Source organism: Leucoraja erinacea, chromosome 3 (assembly GCF_028641065.1).
Source record: "Leucoraja erinacea ecotype New England chromosome 3, Leri_hhj_1, whole genome shotgun sequence".
In the NCBI taxonomy this organism is placed as follows: Eukaryota; Metazoa; Chordata; class Chondrichthyes; order Rajiformes; family Rajidae; genus Leucoraja; species Leucoraja erinaceus.
In genome coordinates, this window is record NC_073379.1 from 56,649,969 (window position 1) to 56,669,716 (window position 19,748).

At 39.8% G+C, this 19,748-nt stretch overlaps 1 protein-coding gene across 2 annotated transcripts in view; it reads right to left on the bottom strand.

Annotated features, from left to right (window-relative positions):
- LOC129695629 (tudor domain-containing protein 7-like) overlaps positions 1 to 19,748 on the bottom strand; it is a 119,320-nt gene that overhangs the window by 91,594 nt on the left and 7,978 nt on the right. For both annotated transcript variants that reach the window (XM_055632756.1, XM_055632757.1), the window contains exons 2-4: positions 14,569 to 14,789; positions 12,883 to 13,030; positions 8,057 to 8,276 (exon numbers count right to left, since the gene is read on the bottom strand). In XM_055632756.1, the coding sequence (XP_055488731.1) occupies positions 8,057 to 8,276; positions 12,883 to 13,030; positions 14,569 to 14,781 (581 nt within the window). In that variant the 5' untranslated portion in view covers positions 14,782 to 14,789. The remainder of the gene's footprint in view (positions 1 to 8,056; positions 8,277 to 12,882; positions 13,031 to 14,568; positions 14,790 to 19,748) is intronic.

Sequence of the window (19,748 nt, forward strand, 5' to 3'; positions counted from 1 at the left end):
TCGCCAGTGGGTGGTGAAACTGTGGAATTTGTTGCCACAGTTGACTGTGGAGGCCAAGTCAGTAGATATTTTTAAGGCAGAGATCGATAGATTCTTGATTAGTACAGGTGTCAGAGGTTATGGGAAGAAGGCAGGAGACTGGGGTTAGGAGGGAGAGATAGATCAGCCATGATTGAATGGTGGAGTAGACTTGATGGGCCGAATGGCCTAATTCTACTCCTATTCTTTATGACCTCAATGGATGGCATGAATCCAAGTTTGACGAACAAGTGCAGGAGGAAGGGATTTAGGTTGCTAGGATATGGGGACACGTTCTAAAAGGGTAGGATAAATTCATGACCATATTGGGTTTCTCAGTGGTATTTGGTAGTTTTGATGGGTCTAATTTAAATGGATGGTATTAATCTGGGAAACTGCATGGGAAGGCATTGAAAGAAACAAAAAGGTAAGAATTGAAGGCACAAAAATTGAGAGACAAACAGGATCATAATGTGGAAAAATATAAACATGACTATGAATGTAAAGAACACCAGGCTAAAGACCGTCTCAATGGATAAACTATTCATAAAAAGGTAGCGGAAATGACCAAGGAAATAAACACACGAGTATAAAAGTTGTAACTAGAAACAGGGCAACAGGGTGACCAAGGATAGATTTTCATTACACAAGCAGAAATGCAGGGTTCCCAGTGGAAGAATGACATAACGAGATACCATTTGCCATTATGATGCAAATTGGGAGTGTCGATTCTGAGTCCTGAATCCAAAAGCAATTGTGGAGGTATCAGGCAAGAGTTAGCCATGAGTAACTGTTGGGCAATGGCAAGCATTCAAAGAGGATATGGTCAGATTATAAGGATCGCTCATTCTATTATTGTGTGAAAGAAAACAGAAGGCATGGATGAACTGTGGCTAAACGTAGAAGTTAATTCCATTACATCCAAGGAAAAATATAAAATGACAGGAAAAAACAGCAAATCTGAGTATTTGGTGCAGTAAACAATTTAGCACAGAAGGACAAAAAGAAAGATCAAGAAAAGGAACTATTGCAACAAAAATGACTGTAAAACCTCTACAGTACAGGGTGAACCGATGTTCCGGTAACTGATGATTCACCCCCCACCCCGTTTAGTGCACCTCTCACTAGCTGCTGTTTCTTGCTGGCTTTATCTGCTCCATGCTCAACCGTTGCCACCTCCTCCTTCTCCCCTGGAGTCGCCAACAAACTCCACCTTTGAAGCGACAACAGATGAGAAGGGAGAGAGCCTCACGGTAACCTGCATGATCATCTGAAGTCATCAACAATAACGGACACCACTCCCTCCATTATGGTCCGTTATAACATAAACAATTTACTGTAAACAACCCTGGGCTCTAAACAGGCCATTGCGGATGAGGTGGTGCCCGTTATTGCCGATGACTGCAGATGATGGTTAATAGTCAAAAGAATACAAAGTGCTGAAGTAATTTAGCGGGTGAGGATCTTTGGAGCACACGGGTAGGTGACAATGGGACCCTTCCTCAGACTGATTCAGTCAGCTGAGTTACTACAGCACTGTGTTAGAAACATAGAAAATAGGTGCAGGAGTAGGGCATTCAGCCCTTCGAAACAGCACTGCCATTCAATATAATCATGGCTGATTGTCCAAAATCAGTACCCCATTCCAACTTTCTCCCCATATCCCTTGATTCCATTAGCCCCCAGGAGCTGTGACCCCTGGTTCTGGTCTCCACCAACATCAGGAACATTTTTCCTGCATCTAGCCTGAATTAAGAATTGAATATGTTTCTATAAGATATCCTCTCATCCTTCTAAATTCCAGTGAATATCCAGTGAAGCCCAGTCCATCCATTCTTTCATCATATGCCAGTTCCGCCATCTTGGGAATTAACCAGGTGACTCTACGTTGCATTCTCTCAATAGCAAGAACGTCCTTCCTCAAATTAGGAGACTAAAAATGCACATAATACTCCAGGTGTGGTCTCACCTGGGCCCTGTACAACTGCAGTAAGACCTCCTTCTCCTATACTTAAAACCCCTCGCTATAAAGGCCATTATGGCATTTGCTTTCTTCACCGCCTGCTGTACCTGTATGCTTACTTTCAGTGACAGATGTAAAAGGACAAGTGATGTACAAGTGTTGCTTCACTTTAAAACTAGGCCCAATTACCATGGGGCTCCCTCCCCTCTCACCTACTGTCGCCTCCAAGGTAGAGTATGATGGCGACTCCAGGGAAGAAGGAGGAGGCAGCGGCAGTGACAGCAGTGGAGGGGGGGGGGGGGGAAGAAAGGAGGAAAGAGGCCAACTGGACAGAGCAACGAGAGTGCAGGGAGCGGATAAAGTCGGACAGCAAGAAACAGCAGCGGGTGAGAGGGGCTCACTGGTGCTCCTTGCAAGTCGGGAGTGGGGCTGGAAGCCAGGAGTCGAATCGGCCAGGGAGTAGGTGGGAGCCGCCAGTGGGTCGGCAGCTCATTCCATTCATATTCAGTTTACATTTTATATTTGTTTTTCTTTAGTTTCTGGCACTCCATAGTGCTTTAGAGCCATGGGAGATGTGTCATTAGCTGGCCAGGATTATATTGTCGTTTCACTATCACATGACCTCCGTTAGCTCAGAAAAACAAATAACCCAGAAAGGCTTTGGAACGGAGGGTGCCAAAAGTTTTTTTTTAAATTTTTTTTTATTATAAATAAAATTGGTGTTTGTCCCTATGTCAGTCTAAATGACTTGGAAGTTCTAACTGTATCTACTTCTATAACTTCTCTGACAGATGAAGGTTAATAAATCTCCAAGTCCTGAATGTACATGCATAGATCTAAGGAAGTGGCATGGAAACATTCAATGTCTTGGTGGTCATTTTCTGAAATTCTATAGGTTCTGAAACAGTTCCATTGAATTAAGAGTTTATCTTCGTAACTCCATTATTTTAAAGGATCAAGCAAAGTCGATATGAATCTAGGAAAGGAAAATCATGCTCAACTAGTCCATTGGAATTTTTTTTGTTGTACTTGCAAAATCAGTGTATTGTATTTGGACTTTAAGGCTTTTGAGAGGGCCCCCTTGTGAACTTGGTGTGCATCATTAAAGCACATATGATTATTGGGTGTAAGATATTGACACAGAACTGGTTACCTGTCAGGAAACAAAGTTAGGCAAATAATGGGTCTTTTTCCAAGCGGCAGGCTGTGACATGGGATATTATAGGGATCAGTGCTGGAATCTCAGTCTTTGACAATATACATGGAGTTAGGTGAAGGAATCAACCACATCAAAGACAGGTGGGGATGTAATCTGTGGAAGGGAGGATAGGCTCCAGTCTTATTTTGACAGGCGAGGGAACGGAAATGCATGGCAGATGTAGCATAATGTGAATAAATTTGAGGTTATTCACCTTGGTGGCATAAACAGAAAGGTAGATTACCCAAATTTCAATAGATTTGGAAAAGGAATTGTGCAATGAGATCTGGTTGCCTTTATGACTGAAAGTAAGCATGCAAGTGCAGAAAGAAAAATGTGAAAATTGAAAATCTTCATGACAGGGATTGAGTATCAGAGCAGGAACATCTTGCTCCGATTATACATGACCCGAGTAAAATAACACTATGAGTATAGTGTGAGGTTTTGATCCCATTACCAAAGGAAGAGTGTATTTATTTCGAGGAATGCAGTAAAGGCTCACCATTCTGACATACGAAGAGATTGGTGAAGTAATGTACTCTCTACAATTTGGAAGGAAAGGGGGATGTGGAGGGGGAGAGACATTTTTTGACCAAACTGGGCAGCCGAGATGGAGGAATGATGTTTTCAATGGTGTGTGAATCCAGAAACCACATTACTGTCTAAGGGCAAGGAATAAGCCAAAAAGGGCCAAGATTACGAGATATTACTTCACCCAGAGTGGTGAGCTCGTAGAATTTTCCAGCATACATAGCAGTTAAATACACTCATGGAGGACTTAGATCTGGTTCTCAGGGCTGAAGTGATCAAGAGATACAGGGAGACAGCAGGAGCAGAGTATTGAATGTGGATCATCAGCCATTATTGTAATTAATGGCTCAACAGGTTCCAAGGCCCTAATTTCTGTTTATGTGTCAAATAACTGGATCTGTATTTTTTTTTCATTTTGCGTAGAACATTATTCTCACTTTTTCAGTCAATAGGAAAAACCTTAGTTTGGAGAACACACATGCACAATAGGCTTACATGTCCCCTTAATAAAAGGAGAAAAATGGTTACTGGGTAGCTTTCATTTGGATCTGTAGGATGACATCACATGATTCCTTATACTGTCCAAGATGGTATATGTACTCATAGAAAAATTGAATAACAAGGCAACCAAGGTTAATTTAGTGCATATTCTACCTTCCTGGTAGATACAGAAAAATAATAATAATAATAATAATTGAATTTGTGTCTAATTAACGCAGTTGCTTCAATCTACAAAAGACATGCACAATAAGGAAAATCGCAGTGGCAATGACTTTGAGAATCAAAGTTCAAAAGTCACTTGCCCCTCCCAGGCACATTACAAAGTTTCCTAAAATGTCATTTTCTTAAAGAAAACATCCCTACAGAAGCAGCTTCAAACATTGACTACTCACTCACTAAATCTTGATTCTGCCGATTAGTTTTTAGTTTACCCACCTTCAAACGCAGCCCGTGAACTCTGGTTCTACCGTTCTGGAAAAGTAAAAAATCTCGTCATGGTTGATATTAACTATTCCCGTGAGATGCCTAAACCCAGTAATTAAAGTTAAAGTCTAGAGTATAGACCATTATAGTGCAGTATAGACTTCAAACCTCCATGCTCCCCTCAAGAAAAGCACTATTTGCCTTAACCAATTTTCATGGAAGCATTCTCCAAATTCATACTAATCTTTTGGGCAAAGGTGATTCCCCTAATTTCCACACTGGGTTTATTTGTGGTCACTTTCTTTTGAGATCAATTATTTGATACAAGGTGAAAACCTATTCTGTTTAAAATAGAATAATTTAAAAAACACGGGTTTTATTTTAGTTTATTTCTTCAGAGGGAGAATGAAAAGTAAAACAAATAAGCCAAATAGAAAAAGGTGTTCACAAGATATGAAGGACTGCTCGGAGGTTGCCCATCAGTCTTTCAGTTAAAAGTTCCCTGTTCAATCTAAACCAGTACATCTACCATCTCTAAGAATCACTAATACAGATCTATTTTGCTTTCACTTTGTTGGCTTTTCATAGTTTGGTGACTATAAACATCTCATTCTTGAATTATGGTCTAAACAGGCTTATTTCCATGTTTTCAAATTATCTCTGTTTTCTAAATAAATGAAATTGTAAAGCAAACCTGTTATTTTCATATGGGCTCATTTACTTCCATTACTTTTTCCAATTTACATCCCAAAAACTTTTTTTTTTCTATTCCTGTTAGACTATTATCCAAAGAGCATTTGTTCAATTCAAGTCTTATCGAGTATACTACCACATACAAACATTGACGTTACACTGCCCAGCAGAAGCCCATTCTGCAAATGGATTAATCTCATCCTGTATATTAGTTTTATCAATTGGCAACTTTAAAATACTTTTTGTCACTGAATCCAAGTCATTGTAAAGTGTTTAATAGTCACACCAACATCACTGTATAAACTACTATATCCTGCCTCGTGTCAGTTTGGATAGTTGACTTGAAGCCTAAACTTTGTTTTGGAATCATCATGTTTACCATTGACCCTATGAAAGGTTTTATGGCAATCCAAATCTATCAAAGCCGCAGCACAACTCTTATCAGTGATACTACACTAAAGAAGTCAATATCAGTAAGGGTGGTTAATTATGACACAACATCTTGAGGTCCGTACTAATTCTACCTGTCAGGTCAGGCAGCGTCTATGAGGAGCAAAATGAAGTTAGTCTCATATTGGAAACTTTCATCAGGATGATGGTATTAATGGAAGTTATCTTTTCTCTCCACTGATGCTCTGAGCTGTTGAACATTTTCACAATTTTCTGCACTTACTTCAGAATTTCAACATCTGCTGTATTTCCTAAGATACTTCTATCCCCTTTTACAATGCTAGCTATACAATTTTCCCTTATGTAATGAATTTTAATAAGCATTGACTGCTGCCTTTAATAGATCTACACCTCTTAACAGACATAGAGTCCATCAGAGGTCATTTTTTTATCCTCCAATTTGTTTGGTTTATCAATTACTTTCTGCTTCCCTCCCCTCCCCCCACCAAATCCTAAAAATCTTCATACATCTTATGTCATACAAACCTTTTTAGTTTCCTTAATACATATATAGTCCAAGGTGGAAATGTCAGAGACTAGAGGGCATAGCTTTAAGGTCAGAGACAAACTTTAAAAGAACATTGGGGAAAGTTTTATTTCAAACGCAGAAGGGTGGGTGCCTGGAAACAGATACAAAAGTGGCATTTGGAAAGGCAAAGGAATTAGCAAGGAATGCAGCCAAATGGAAGATATGCAAGCAGAGGAGATTAGTTTAACCCAGCATCATGCTCGGTATAGAAATTGAGGGACAAAGGGCTTGTTATTGTGCTGTACTGTTCTATGTATGCTCATGTCATTATTTAACACTCTGTATTTCACTACCTAATAGCTTATCCGTTAGTGACCGTTTCATTGATTCCTTTTGTCATTTTCGTGCTTTAATCTTTCTTTATTACTCAACATTTTAATTATAATTTTTATTGCTCTTTTTCCACTTTTCGTATTCTTTCTGATACCTAGTTATTGTTCTCTTGCTTAATGTATATTTGTTTTTTAATTACGATTTAACCTACATTTCTTACATCCAAAATGTTTTGCTAATAAAATACAATTTCTCTGTTGCTATAATGATTCCAAATTCCTAGGACCATTTTAAAATATCTGACACTTCAATTTTGCTCAAATTTTTTTAGTTTACCGTCCTCAACTACTTTCACAAAATTCATCCTCTCCCAATTTCCGCTTTTTCTTCTCAAACACAACGTAGAGCCATATGTTATGATAATCATAACTTAAGTTTCATTGGCATTATTGCTCTCATCTGCTCTTATTTGTAAGTACCAATTTGGCTTCTCACATGCTCATAAGAACAATCCAAAAAATGTCATTTCCACACCACCTCCCTCCCTTCAAACAATTTAGTTAGGGACAGATAAAGTCTCTAAATATTAATCCATGTTGTTTATACATTTCAAAGCCATGTCTACCCATCTCTTTTTTCATTTTCCTTCCACGATTAGTTGATCTACAGAATACCTTGTGCAGTAATTAATTATGCTTGAAGTATTAAATAATAGGAGAAACCAACAACTTCCCATAGAGAACAGACTTGATAAGACATACCAAATAGTCATTACAATTTTGTTATTCATTCTATCAACATTTTAATATTTCTTTTCAATGTATTCTGCTACTTTTCCAGTGCAACCAATTAAAGTTGGTACAGAGATTTAAAAAAAAAACTCAGTTGCTTTATATCTTCCATAAATAACAAATGTTATGAGTTCAAAAAAATACACCAGCATTCCAAATAGAAATACTGGTTAGATTGAAAACTGAAGCAATCATTTCCTTTCAGCAAGTTTCCAGTGAAGGTCACTTGATAGCAAATCAAGAAAACCATGAATCCCTCCCCTAACCACCTGTCTGAATGTGGAGGCTAATTAGAACACAATAGTTCCTTGGTTATATCAGCTAGCTCAGCAAAGAATAAAGGATAAATGTACAACAGGATATCCAAGACAATTTTAAATTTTAACGTTTTCTTCAGTCAAAAGTCATGAGATAATTTTATTATTATTTTCAAGCTTTTTAAAAAAGTTATTAAGTTTCACAGCAAATAACCTAGCAAACTAAATGTAGAGCTGAAGATAGACGCAAAAAGCTAGAGTAACACAGCTGGAGAAAAGGAATTTGTGATGTTTCGGGTCGAGATACATCTTCAGTCAACTACTCCTTTTCTCCAGAGAAGCAGCCTGTCCCGCTGAGTTACTCCAGCATTTTGTGTCTACCTTCGATTAAAACCCGCATCTGCAGTTCTTTCCTACATTTCAAGTTACCTATTAACTGTAGCAGATAGAGGTTTACGAACTGAAACATCCTTAAGTAGACCAACAACTGGTGCTTGTACTTTGGAATCTGTAGTAAGCATCTCTCTTCCCAAGCTAGTCTTTGTTTCTGGCATGCTGCCTTTTCCTTTTGCAACACTAGTTGGCCGCCGGATTCCTTGATCCGGCTGGTTAATGTATTCTGGACGTCTTAAAGTTTCTGTAGGCTTCCCTGAGGAACAAGAGGGATAAGTTAAAAAGACAATAGTCATGGAACTTAATTCGCAAAGCAGACATATTGCATAAAGAATGTTATGACCAATTTAATTTTCTGGTGTAAATGTCAATGTAATACACTTAATCGAAGATCTGCAATTACCAACTTCAAAAAAAGATACTTTTCCTTTCTTCCATTACTTTCCCCCTCAAAGATTAACCTCTGTGATATTTCAGTATAGGGCACATGCATCTGCAGAATTTCATTAAGATGGAATTATATTTTTAAATATGAATTTTATAAATATGCTTATTAAAATATTAAAACGTGTATGAAGATACACAGGTAAATGGAAACACAGCATAAAAGTATAAATGTTAGCAATGAAATTAAGGATCAAGTTCTGAACTCAAACAAAGACAATAAAAATGAATACAATTAATGCTACTAGATTAAATTATGAAAGATACATTTTCCTCAAGTATCCCATCAAATCATTTGGCATATGTAATGACTTACTATCAAAACACAAAGAAACTAACAGCTGAAGTGACAGGAACAAATAACGAAAAGAGGATAGATATCAGTGCATAAAATATGGAAGACGACAACAGCAACATGGTTTGAAAGAATTTTATATCTTCTAACTGCTAGATGGAGGTTTCTGTAAAGCATTTAACCATGTAGGAATTTCATTAAAAATAGCCGGTATACAGTATAGTTTACATGAACCAGCCATGTTCAAAAGTTGATTGATCGAGGCAGATAGAACAATTACTGAAAAGGTCAACATCAGCAAGAAAAATCAAACTGGCTTAACTGCATTAAAGTGGGATTTTCACAAAGAATTAAATATCACAATGTGTATTAGCTGCCTAATCCTGATGCTTGTTCTGATTTTCACCTCTGCAAGTTTTAAAACCCAGCAAGTCTGAAAGAAAGAACAGACATGTATGCATTTCCAGAGCCAATAATGTTTAACACCTGCAGTGGAACCTTTCTTGAAATACTGTTGTAAAACAACCATCCTTTGCAAGAATTATTCCAAAGGCATAGATAATTTACTCTTGTTTTAATTGTTTTTGTCAGAAGAAATTTGTTGTTCATGACATTGGAGAACTTCCCTGTCATCCACAGAATAGTCACAGCAATGGGTTTATTACTAATCAGATGGGATAGGGAATGAAGCAACATATCTGTTAGCACAAGTCTGCAGTCATACTAATGTGCTGTAACTTAATATACAAAATGAAATCATTTTATTTGTTCCTTCTTAAAAGGACCAATGAAGTGAATTTTGTGTACATTTCTACAAAAACCTCACTATCATTACCCATTCTTGTATCCTGGATCCATTGAAACTGGAAGAAATAATATCCTCAAACTAGGATGTGTCAAAACTTAAACACCATTTAATAGATCTATAATGGATCTGCAAAAACAAATCTTGAAACTGAAAATAAACTAATAAATCTTTCTTTAAACACGTTAAAAATTAGACAAAACCCTCTTCAAACAGCTGGGCAAGTCATTAAAATTGATCACAGACCACCGTCTAAACATTTCACCTTGCACAAAATGAAGGACTTGCACATGATTATTCCAAAATAGGAAGAATGCGTCTCATGGTTAATGTAAATATTGAGTAATGTTGGCTGGCTCATCACACTGCAAGCATTACGTGGCTTTGTAAAAGTGAAAGGCACTGCAAAGTAAATTAGCATTGTCAATAATCAGACAAATCAAAGCAAGTGCTCGAAAAATCTTCTTAACCAGTCCATCATGATCAACTGACTAAGTTCATTTCTAATTTTGTGGATTCAAAGGTAACTGATGAAGCCAATTGAGAGTAGCCAGGTGGTTTGTTTGCGAGATGATACACTTCATTTGCCCTGTCAGCGAGGCTTGCGTGCTTCCAATGCATGAACGTCTCAATATCATCCTAATGTTCCTTTCCAGTTAATGGTAATATGCCAGTGATTTCAAGTGCTGCATTTTTCCCCAATGATCCTTGACTCGTTTGCTCTGCTCATCCCTATTCCAATCTCTGTTATATGAAAACTGCCTGTTTCTGGAATCTAGCATTGGGTATGCAGCCAATTTACTACTCAAGGGTCCCAATGAGAATATTTAAGGCCTCAATACTGAGGATTTCAGTCTGGGAGAGGATAATTACATGATTTTAGCTTATTCGTGTGATAAATATGAAGGTATTTCCCCAAAGACAGATATTGGTGGTGTCTGTCATGTGCCTTGAGATACTTACAGTAAGTCTGCCTGGTCTCGGAAACACACAAGAGGCTAAGACCGCAAACTACCTGAAAGACCGTGAGATTTCAGCATTTTGAGGTTGTATTCAACCTTGCCAAGAGCTAGCTCCTGAGATTTATGTAATGGCCAACATTTTCTTTCATTGTTGGAGGGCAATATTGTGCACCAGAGAATCATTGGCATAACAAGGGTCCAGGTCCAGATAGTATACCCACTAAAGTTCTAAAGCTCAATTGCATGCCGTTTCAATCATAAATCCACAATCTCACTATCCACATTTGGGAAGAAAATAACTGAACACCAATTTTCCAGCAACTGATGGTCCTTCCTCAGATATTTTGCCCAAATCTACTTACAATGTTCCAAATGTGGTCTGACCAGTGCCGTGTAAAGCCTCAGCATTACATCCCTGTTTTAATATTCTAGCCCTCAAAATAAATGCTTTTTAATTTAGTTTAGATATTCAGCACGGAAACAGACCCTTCAGTTCATCGAGTCCATACCAACCAGCGATTCCCGCACACTAACACTAGCCTACATACACTAGGGACAATTTACAATTATACCAAGTCAATTAACCTACAAACCTGTACATCTTTGGAGTGTGGGAGAAAACCCATGCAGGTCACGGGGAGAACGTACAAACATGTAGACAACACCTGTGGTCAGGCTCGAACCTAGGTCTCTGGCACCATAAGGCAGCAACTCTATTGCCGCCAAGAAGACATCTCGTAGGCACTCTACAAATTCCTTCCCTTGGAATCCAATACCAACCTGATTTTCCTATTCTACCCGCATAATGAAATCCTCCATGACCACAATAACATTACCTTTCTTACATACCATTTGTGTCTCCTGATGCAATTTGTACCCTACATCTTGGCTACTCTTTGGAGGCCTGTATAGAGCTCCCATCAGGATCTTTTTACCTTTGCATTTTCTTAGTTCTACCCACAAGGATTCAACATCTTTTGATCCTATGTCATCCCTTGCCAAGGACTTAATTTCATTCCTTATCAGCTAACCCACCCTCTCTGCCCACCTGTCTGGCTTTTCGATGGTTATCTCAGTTTTAACCACATCACAGACATCCTCTTTTTCACCAACTCTCCCTTTAGCTTTTACATCTCCTTCCTACGTTTGACAAATGGTCAATCTGAGTATTTCCAATATTTAAAAACTTTACATTTCCCATGCCCAGAGTAGGTGAATCATGAAGGCTTAAGGTGAAGGGAAAAAGACAATAGAAATCTGAGGGGTAACTATTTCACACAAAGGGTGGTGGGAGTATGGAACAAGTTGCCAGGAGAGTCAGTTGAGGCAGGGACTATCCCAACATTTAAGAAACAGTTAGACAGGTACATGGATAGGACAGGTTTGGAGGGATATGGGCCAAACGCAGTCAAGTGGGACTAGAGTAGCTGGACAAATTGGGCCGAGGGGCTTATTTCCACGCTGTATCACTCTCTGACTAAGACTCCATCTGCATTTTTGATTATCCAATGTAATGAATTATTTTATTACTTACAAATCAGAGACATTCTAAGATGACTGTTGAAAAATAATATATTTCAGCGGCCACCTGAGAATGGTGTGCTCACAGATAAGGTGCGAATAAACAGTAAAAAGATGGAGGTTGAGAAAAAAGCCAAACTATTTTACAGGTAGCTGCTTCCAATTAAAAAAATGATAATTCAAGATGCCAAGATGACAGCGTTTGGGTCTAAACACTGTTAGCAGAAAAACCAAAGAGAGCATTCGTAGTTACACATTTATGTCAGAAATTCAGAGCCTAAAGGAGGAAATTTAAAGGGGAAATTGATCAACAATCCAACAGTAAAACTGCCAGCAAAAAAAAAGGGAAATAAAATATAATAGTAACTTGGAAGCCCTTTGGTATGTCTTCAACTTGGAAAAAGTAATATGGAAATGCGTTCATTTGCTTCTAAGCCTTGGGGGCGACAAAAAACAAAGTTCCATGTTTAACCACATTGATCAAAGTCCTTTCGTTTCGATCAACATCCAACTTGTGGCAAGTTACAACAAATAATTTTTAAAACCTGGCCTCAACACAAATCATAATTAATTTTTCTAAACCCATAATAGGTACACATATGTATTAAAATATTTAAATCCTAACTTTTCCATGAAACAAATAAATATGTAATGGTCTTATCAAATGGGTTAAAAGACAAAGACAACCTGTGACTGGAAAGATTCTGTTGAGGTCCTACAATGGAGTTAATGCCTTCAAATGTGTTGCATGTCTTTAAAAACCTAGGTTCAAAGTACATAGAGCAATTTTTCGTGAGACTTCAATAACCGAAAAGTTAAAATAAGGTTGACTTACCCATTTGTGTGGCCGGTAGGACACGTCTTAATCGTAATTGAGAATTTACCAATGTTTGTCCACCATGTCTCCTCTTAGGAGTTCTCTGACGAGCTACCAATTTAGCAATGTGTGCAATTTCACTGTTTACAGTAGCAAAGCAAACAATCTGTAGGTACAATAAAACGTTTGAGATACATTCTTATAGATTTATTCAATATTTCTAAAAGCCAAAAATTGTGTCCATGCTTTCTACTAATATTTTGAAAGTTACATTCCCAAGCACATCCTGTTGCCACATTTGAGTCAATATCTTCCTTCATCATATACTTCTATTCCCATATAAGTTATAAAAACTGGTCTTGCTTCCCACACAGTAATTCATTTTTATATGTTCCAGATTCTTTAGTGGGACTCCACCCCACACAATACCCTATCAATTGCAGGTATAACACAGTTGCAGCTAACGTCAGACATTATAACTTATGAAATATTTGTTATTGACAATTTAAAAACAAATCAGTTTGTCCAAACTTTCCTTGTTGCTAATAGCCCTTAATCGGCACCATACTGGTCAACGTCTTCTGCACCCTCACCATTATGACTTCCTGACTTTTATTCTCAATGTCCCGACCAATGAAGGTAAGCACACCAGAAATCTTTGTTACCACTCAGCGATTTGATGTATTTTACTCCCTAATGCAACTGGATCCTTGATTTCCTTATTGGCAGAACCCAATGAGTACAAACTAACAACACCTCCTCCTTGTTGACCATCAGCATAGGGGAACTTCAGGGGTACATGTTCAGCCCTCGCTCTATACTCATGACTTTGTGATCAGACACAGGACCAAAGTCACCTTTAAATTGAAGATAGATACAACGTGCTGGAGCAACCCAGCAAGTCAGGCAGCATGTCTGGAGAAAAAGAACAGGTGACGTTTCAGGTTGAAGCACTTCTTCAACCCTTTAAATTCACTGGCAATACCATTGTTATTGAATAACAGGTAGCAAGTCAGAATACAGGAGGGAGATCAAAAACCTAGTTAAGTAGTCCCAAAACACCAGTCTTGCTCTCAAAGTTAGCACGGCTAAGGAGCTGTTTGTACCTGCCTTCATTAGCAGGATGGCGATGGAAAGAGTCAGCATCTTCAAGTTCCTGGGTGTAGACATCTCTAATCATCTGTCCTGTACCCAACTCACCGATTCAATTTCAAAATTGCTCATCAACACTTCCACTTCCTCAGAGGTTTGAGGAAATTCAGCATGGCAACAAATGCTGTTGGGTGCATGGTTGCGAACATTCTGGCCGGTTGCATCGTGGTCTGGTTTGGCAAACACAAATGCTTAAGAACCAAGTTGGCTGCAGGCTTTGCTGTCCAGTCTATCACAGGAGAACCACGAGTACCAGGCTCAAGAACAGCTCTTCCACCAACTATCAGATTTTTGAACTACCCTGTGCAACCTCATCCACAACTGTATCCCAACTCTAGTAAACCACGTTACTTTTTACTACTATAGTCGCTCTGCATGCTTTGATTTTTACACCATCATCGTCTACTTTACCAAGAATAATTGATAATTTCTTATATATTTCTTGTTTCTGTTGCATCCATAGTGGTGGTAAAAGTACAGCAAATAAGAGTTTAATTGCTCCAGTTTATATCAGTGCATGCGACAAAAACACTTGATTAATTAATGTCTCACCTCTCCATTTTTATTCATTCCAAACTTCACAACTGATGGAATGCTTTTCAAGTAGTTATCAAGAGTGGGAAATCCAAGCTGCCTATGTGGGATCACTTCACCTGTGAGTTGCTTATATTCACCCTGCAACCTTGTTATGGCCACACCATCTTTGCTTGATTGCAGGACTGCTCGCAGCATTTTAGCCACCAGGTCTTTCTCGGCTTCTGACATCTTTTACCCTAAAAAGACCAAAAAAAACCTCAAGGCTTAAAAGCAATGACCATAACAAATACCTCTATAAAACCATTTTAACAAATTAAAAGATGCGATATTAAAATTTAACCCATTATTCATTTTACTTTTCACAAATATAAAGCTCTTTGGTGATCACCTTTAAACTACTAACTGAAGCTTGACACCAACTACAAGAGATTAAACAATTTTTTTTTGTATACTTGTTTGTGTTTAGTGTGCTCAAATGGAAAAAAATACTGGACGAGTCAACATATCAGGCAGCACCTGTGGTGCAATGCAAGGTCATGAAACTGAAATAAAATCAGTTTCCCTTTTCATGGATGCTGCTTGAATGGCATTTCCAGCATTATGTTCTTCTTCTTGCGTATGCCGTGCACAGCCGAAAGTTGTAGGACAACTTGTTTTATTTGATCTTATTTGATTGTGCATGCCAGGTTGATTGCATTCGTTGAAACAGTGCGGACCACGTGAAGGTTGCAATCTTCCACCCACAGCATTATGTTAATTTTGCATCTACTATTATTTGCCGAGGAGCACTTGACTTACTCCTCATGCTCACTAGAATAAGTTAGTTGATAATTTGAGATGATTAAGTAATTTTTAACAACAGCCACAAGTGAACATATGCCAAGTGTTTTTGGAAATATGGAAAGTATGCCAGTAGGCCCGGGAGCCGTTGGAGCGAGAGGAGGAGGATCCAATCTGCAATTTTCCATCACACTTCCAAGGAAGTGGTCTCGTGGAAGCAGCTGATTGGGAGCAACCCCAGGTTTGCATTTCTGCTTTCAGGTTGAGGGTACAGAGGGTTGAGGGTACAGAGGGTTGAGGGTACAGAGGGTTGAGGGTACAGAGAGTTGAGGGTACAGAGAGTTGAGGGTACAGAGGGTTGAGGGTACAGAGAGTTGAGGGTTCAGTGCTTTTTAGTAAAGGTACAGTTTAAAGGATTAAGATTTTTATAGTGGGAGTGAGTTGATTTAATTTGGGGGTAAGCCATGTCAGTGGAGATCGGCCCCATGGATTGCTCATCCTGCAACATGTGGGAGATCAGGGATATGGTCGGTGTCCCTGGTGGCTACATGTGCAGTAAGTGTGTCCAGCTCCTGGCAGACCACATTGAACAGTTGGAGCTGTGGTTGGATTCATACTGGAGCATCCACGCTGCTGAGAAAGTCGTGAATAGCACGTACAGTGAGTTGGCCACACCGCAGGTAAAAGTTAAGCGGACAGAAAGGGAACGGGTGGCCACTAACCAACGTTAGCAGTAGGCAGGTAGTGCAGGAGTCCCCTGTGCTCATCTCCCTCCTAAACAGATATACCATTTTGGATACTGTTGGGGGAGATGGCTCATCAGGGGAAGGCAGCAGCAGCCAAATTCATGGCACCATGGGTGGCTCTGCGGCACAGGAAGGGAGGAAAAAGAGTGGAAGGGCAATAGTAATTGGGGATTCAATTGTAAGGGGAATAGATAGGCGTTTCTGCGGCCGCAAACGAGACTCCAGGATGGTATGTTGCCTCCCTGGTGCAAGGGTCAGGGATGTCACTGAACGGCTGCAGAACATTCTGGAGGGGGAGGGTGAACAGCCAGTTGTTGTGATGCACATTGGCACCAACGATATAGGTAAAACACGGGATGAGGTCCTACAAGGTGAATTTAGGGAGCTAGGAGATAAACGTAGGACCTCAAAGGTCATAATCTCTGGATTACTACCAGTGCCACGGGCTAGTCAGAGTAGAAATAGGAGGATATTGCAGATGAATACTTAGCTTGAAATACGGGGATTCAAATTTTTAGGGCATTGGAACCAGTTCTGGGGGAGGTGGGACCAGTACAAACAGGACGGTCTGCACCTGGGCTGGAATGGAACCAATGTCCTTGGGGGAGTGTTTGCTAGTGCTGTCGGGGAGGATTTAAACTAATGCGGCAGGGGATGGGTCCTTTTCAGAATGGCAGGCAGTGACTAGTGGGGTACCGCAAGGCTCAGTGCTGGGACCCCAGCTATTTACATTATATATTAATGATTTGGATGAGGGAATTGAATGCAACATCTCCAAGTTTGCGGATGACACGAAGCTGGGGGGCAGTGTTAGCTGTGAGGAGGATACTAGGAGGCTGCAAGGTGACTTGGATAGGCTGGGTGAGTGGGCAAATGCATGGCAGGTGCAGTATAATGTGGATAAATGTGAGGTTATCCACTTTGGTGGCAAAACAGGAAAGTAGATGGTGGCCGATTAGGAAAAGGGGAGATGCAACGAGACCTGGGTGTCATGGTACACCAGTCATTGAAAGTAGGCATGCAGGTGCAGCAGGCAGTGAAGAAAGCGAATGGTATGTTAGCATTCATAGGAAAAGGATTTGAGTATAAGAGCAGGGAGGTTCTACTGCAGTTGTACAGGGTCTTGGTGAGACCACACCTGGAGTATTGCGTACAGTTTTGGTCTCCTAATCTGAGGAAAGACATTCTGTGCCATAGAGTACAGAGAAGGTTCACCAGACTGATTCCTGGGGTGGCAGGACTTTCATATGCAGAAAGACTGGATAGACTTGGCTTGTGCTCGCTAGAATTTAGGAGATTGAGAGGGGATCTTATAGAAACTTACAAAATTCTTAAGGGGTTGGACAGGCTAGATGCAGGAAGATTATTCCCGATGTTGGGGAAGTCCAGAACAAGGGGTCATAGTTTAAGGATAAGGGGGAAGTCTTTTAGGACCGAGATTAGAAAATCATTTTTCACAGAGTGGTGAATCTGTGGAATTCTCTGCCACAGAAGGTAGTTGAGGCCAGTTCATTGGCTATATTTAAGAGGGATGTGGCCCTTGTGGCTAAAGGGATCAGGGAGTATGGAGAGAAGGCAGGTACAGGATACCGAGTTGGATGATCAGCCATGATGTTAATTTGTGTTTATTGTTGTTTATTATTGTATCATTGTATGTATGACTGCAGGCACAAAATTTCGTTCAGACCGTAAGGTCTGAATGACAATAAAGGAAATTCAATTCAATTCAATTCAATCAATTCAATGATCATATTAAATAGTGGTGCAGGCTCGAAGGACCGAATGGCCTACTCCTGCACCTATTTTCTATGTTTCTATGTTTAAGCTGTCCATCTCCCCACCGAACCCCCCCACCTCCCCAGTCTTGAAACAAGCAGTACTCACTTTTGCAAATTATCCCATTTATAACTCAGTATTATTTTTCTGCGATGTTGTCCCTCATCCTCTCAGCTGCCAATTGATGAAATTCATTTGATAATTAGCGCAGAACCCTATTCATCCAAATCGCTTACAAACTTTCCTTTAAACAAGTTCTTTCAGCTGACACCACAACGTGTCATTTAATTTATCCTTCCTCTCCACCCTATCACACACCTTCCCTTTTGTTCTCGCCCTCCAACCGACTGACCAAATGGTGCCAGCACAATAACCTGGCCCTCAACACCAGCAAAACCAAGGAACTGATTATGGACCTTGGATGGGGTAGGATAGGGACCCACAGTCCCGTTTATATCAACGGGTCGATGGTGGAAAGGGTCAAGGGCTTCAAATTCTCTCCTGTTCCGAGAACAGAACACTGATGCAATTATAAAGAAAGCACATCAGCACCTCTACTTCCTGAGAAGATTATGGAGAGTCGGTATGTCAAGGAGGACTCTCTCGAACTTCTACAGGTGCACAGTAGAGAGCATGCTGACCGGTTGCATCGTGGCTTGGTTCGGCAACTTGAGTGCCCAGGAGCGGAAAAGACTACAAAAAGTAGTAAACACTGCCCAGTCCATCATCGGCTCTGACCTCCCTACCATTGAGAGGATCTATCGCAGTCGCTGCCTCAAAAAGGCTGGCAGCATCATCAAGGACCCACACCATCCTGGCCACACACTCATCTCCCCACTACCTTCAGGTAGAAGGTACAGGAGCCTGAAGACTGCAACGTCCAGGTTATGGAATAGCTACTTCCCCACAGCCAACAGGCAATTAAACTCAACTCAAACAAAACTCTGAACATTAATAGCCCATTATTTGTTTATTTGCACTTTATCTGTTTATTTATTCATGTGTGTATATATTTATATAATGGTATATGGACACACTGATCTGTTCTGTATTCATGCCCACCATATTCTGTTGTGCTGAAGCAAAGCAAGAATTTCATTGTCTTATCTGGGACACATGACTATAAACTCTCTTGATACTTGATACTTTCTTGTAACTGGAAGCTTGGCTCATTTCTTACTATTACAAGTTCTGGTGAAGTGTGATCAGGTGCGTGAACAATGGAATTAGATAGGCAGTTACAGGATATAGAATCAATGAGAGAAGAAACAATACATCCAAGGCAAGATCACTTGATATTTGAAGATTACAGTGGTGACAAATGGCTTTGACAAATAGCTGCAGTGCATCATTTAAGTAACATGCATTGCAGCTCTGGTAAGACAACAATAGGACTTGCTATATAAAGGCAATTCTCAAACAACTCTAAAAACTGGATACGAAATGATTTAATTATTTGCCTCTTCAAATAACTTTATTCAGTGCAGACTGAACGAGATTTTCCTTTGGGTGACATCACTCACAATCCACATGGCAGATTAAAAAACAAAAAACAGGTGAATGAAGGTATTGGAAGAAGGAAGCAGAAATGCAGGTGAATAGATGTGTGAGTGAGGGGTAGATTGAACCAGGTGGGAGAGAAATCGAGGTATCTCAGAAAGGGAATTGAAAAAGTGAACAAAGGAAGAGAGAACCTGGCTGGAACAGTGGAAGAAACCTGAAATGTGGACAATTAATGTTCACACTATTGGGTAACAGCGGGTATGCTTCAATTTACATTTGGCCTCAAAGTGGCAGTGATGGCCACAAACAAGTCACTGTGGGAATGTGGAGGTAATCTGAAATAACATGCACTATGGAGCTCAAGGGGCATGTTGTACACAAGAGCACAGG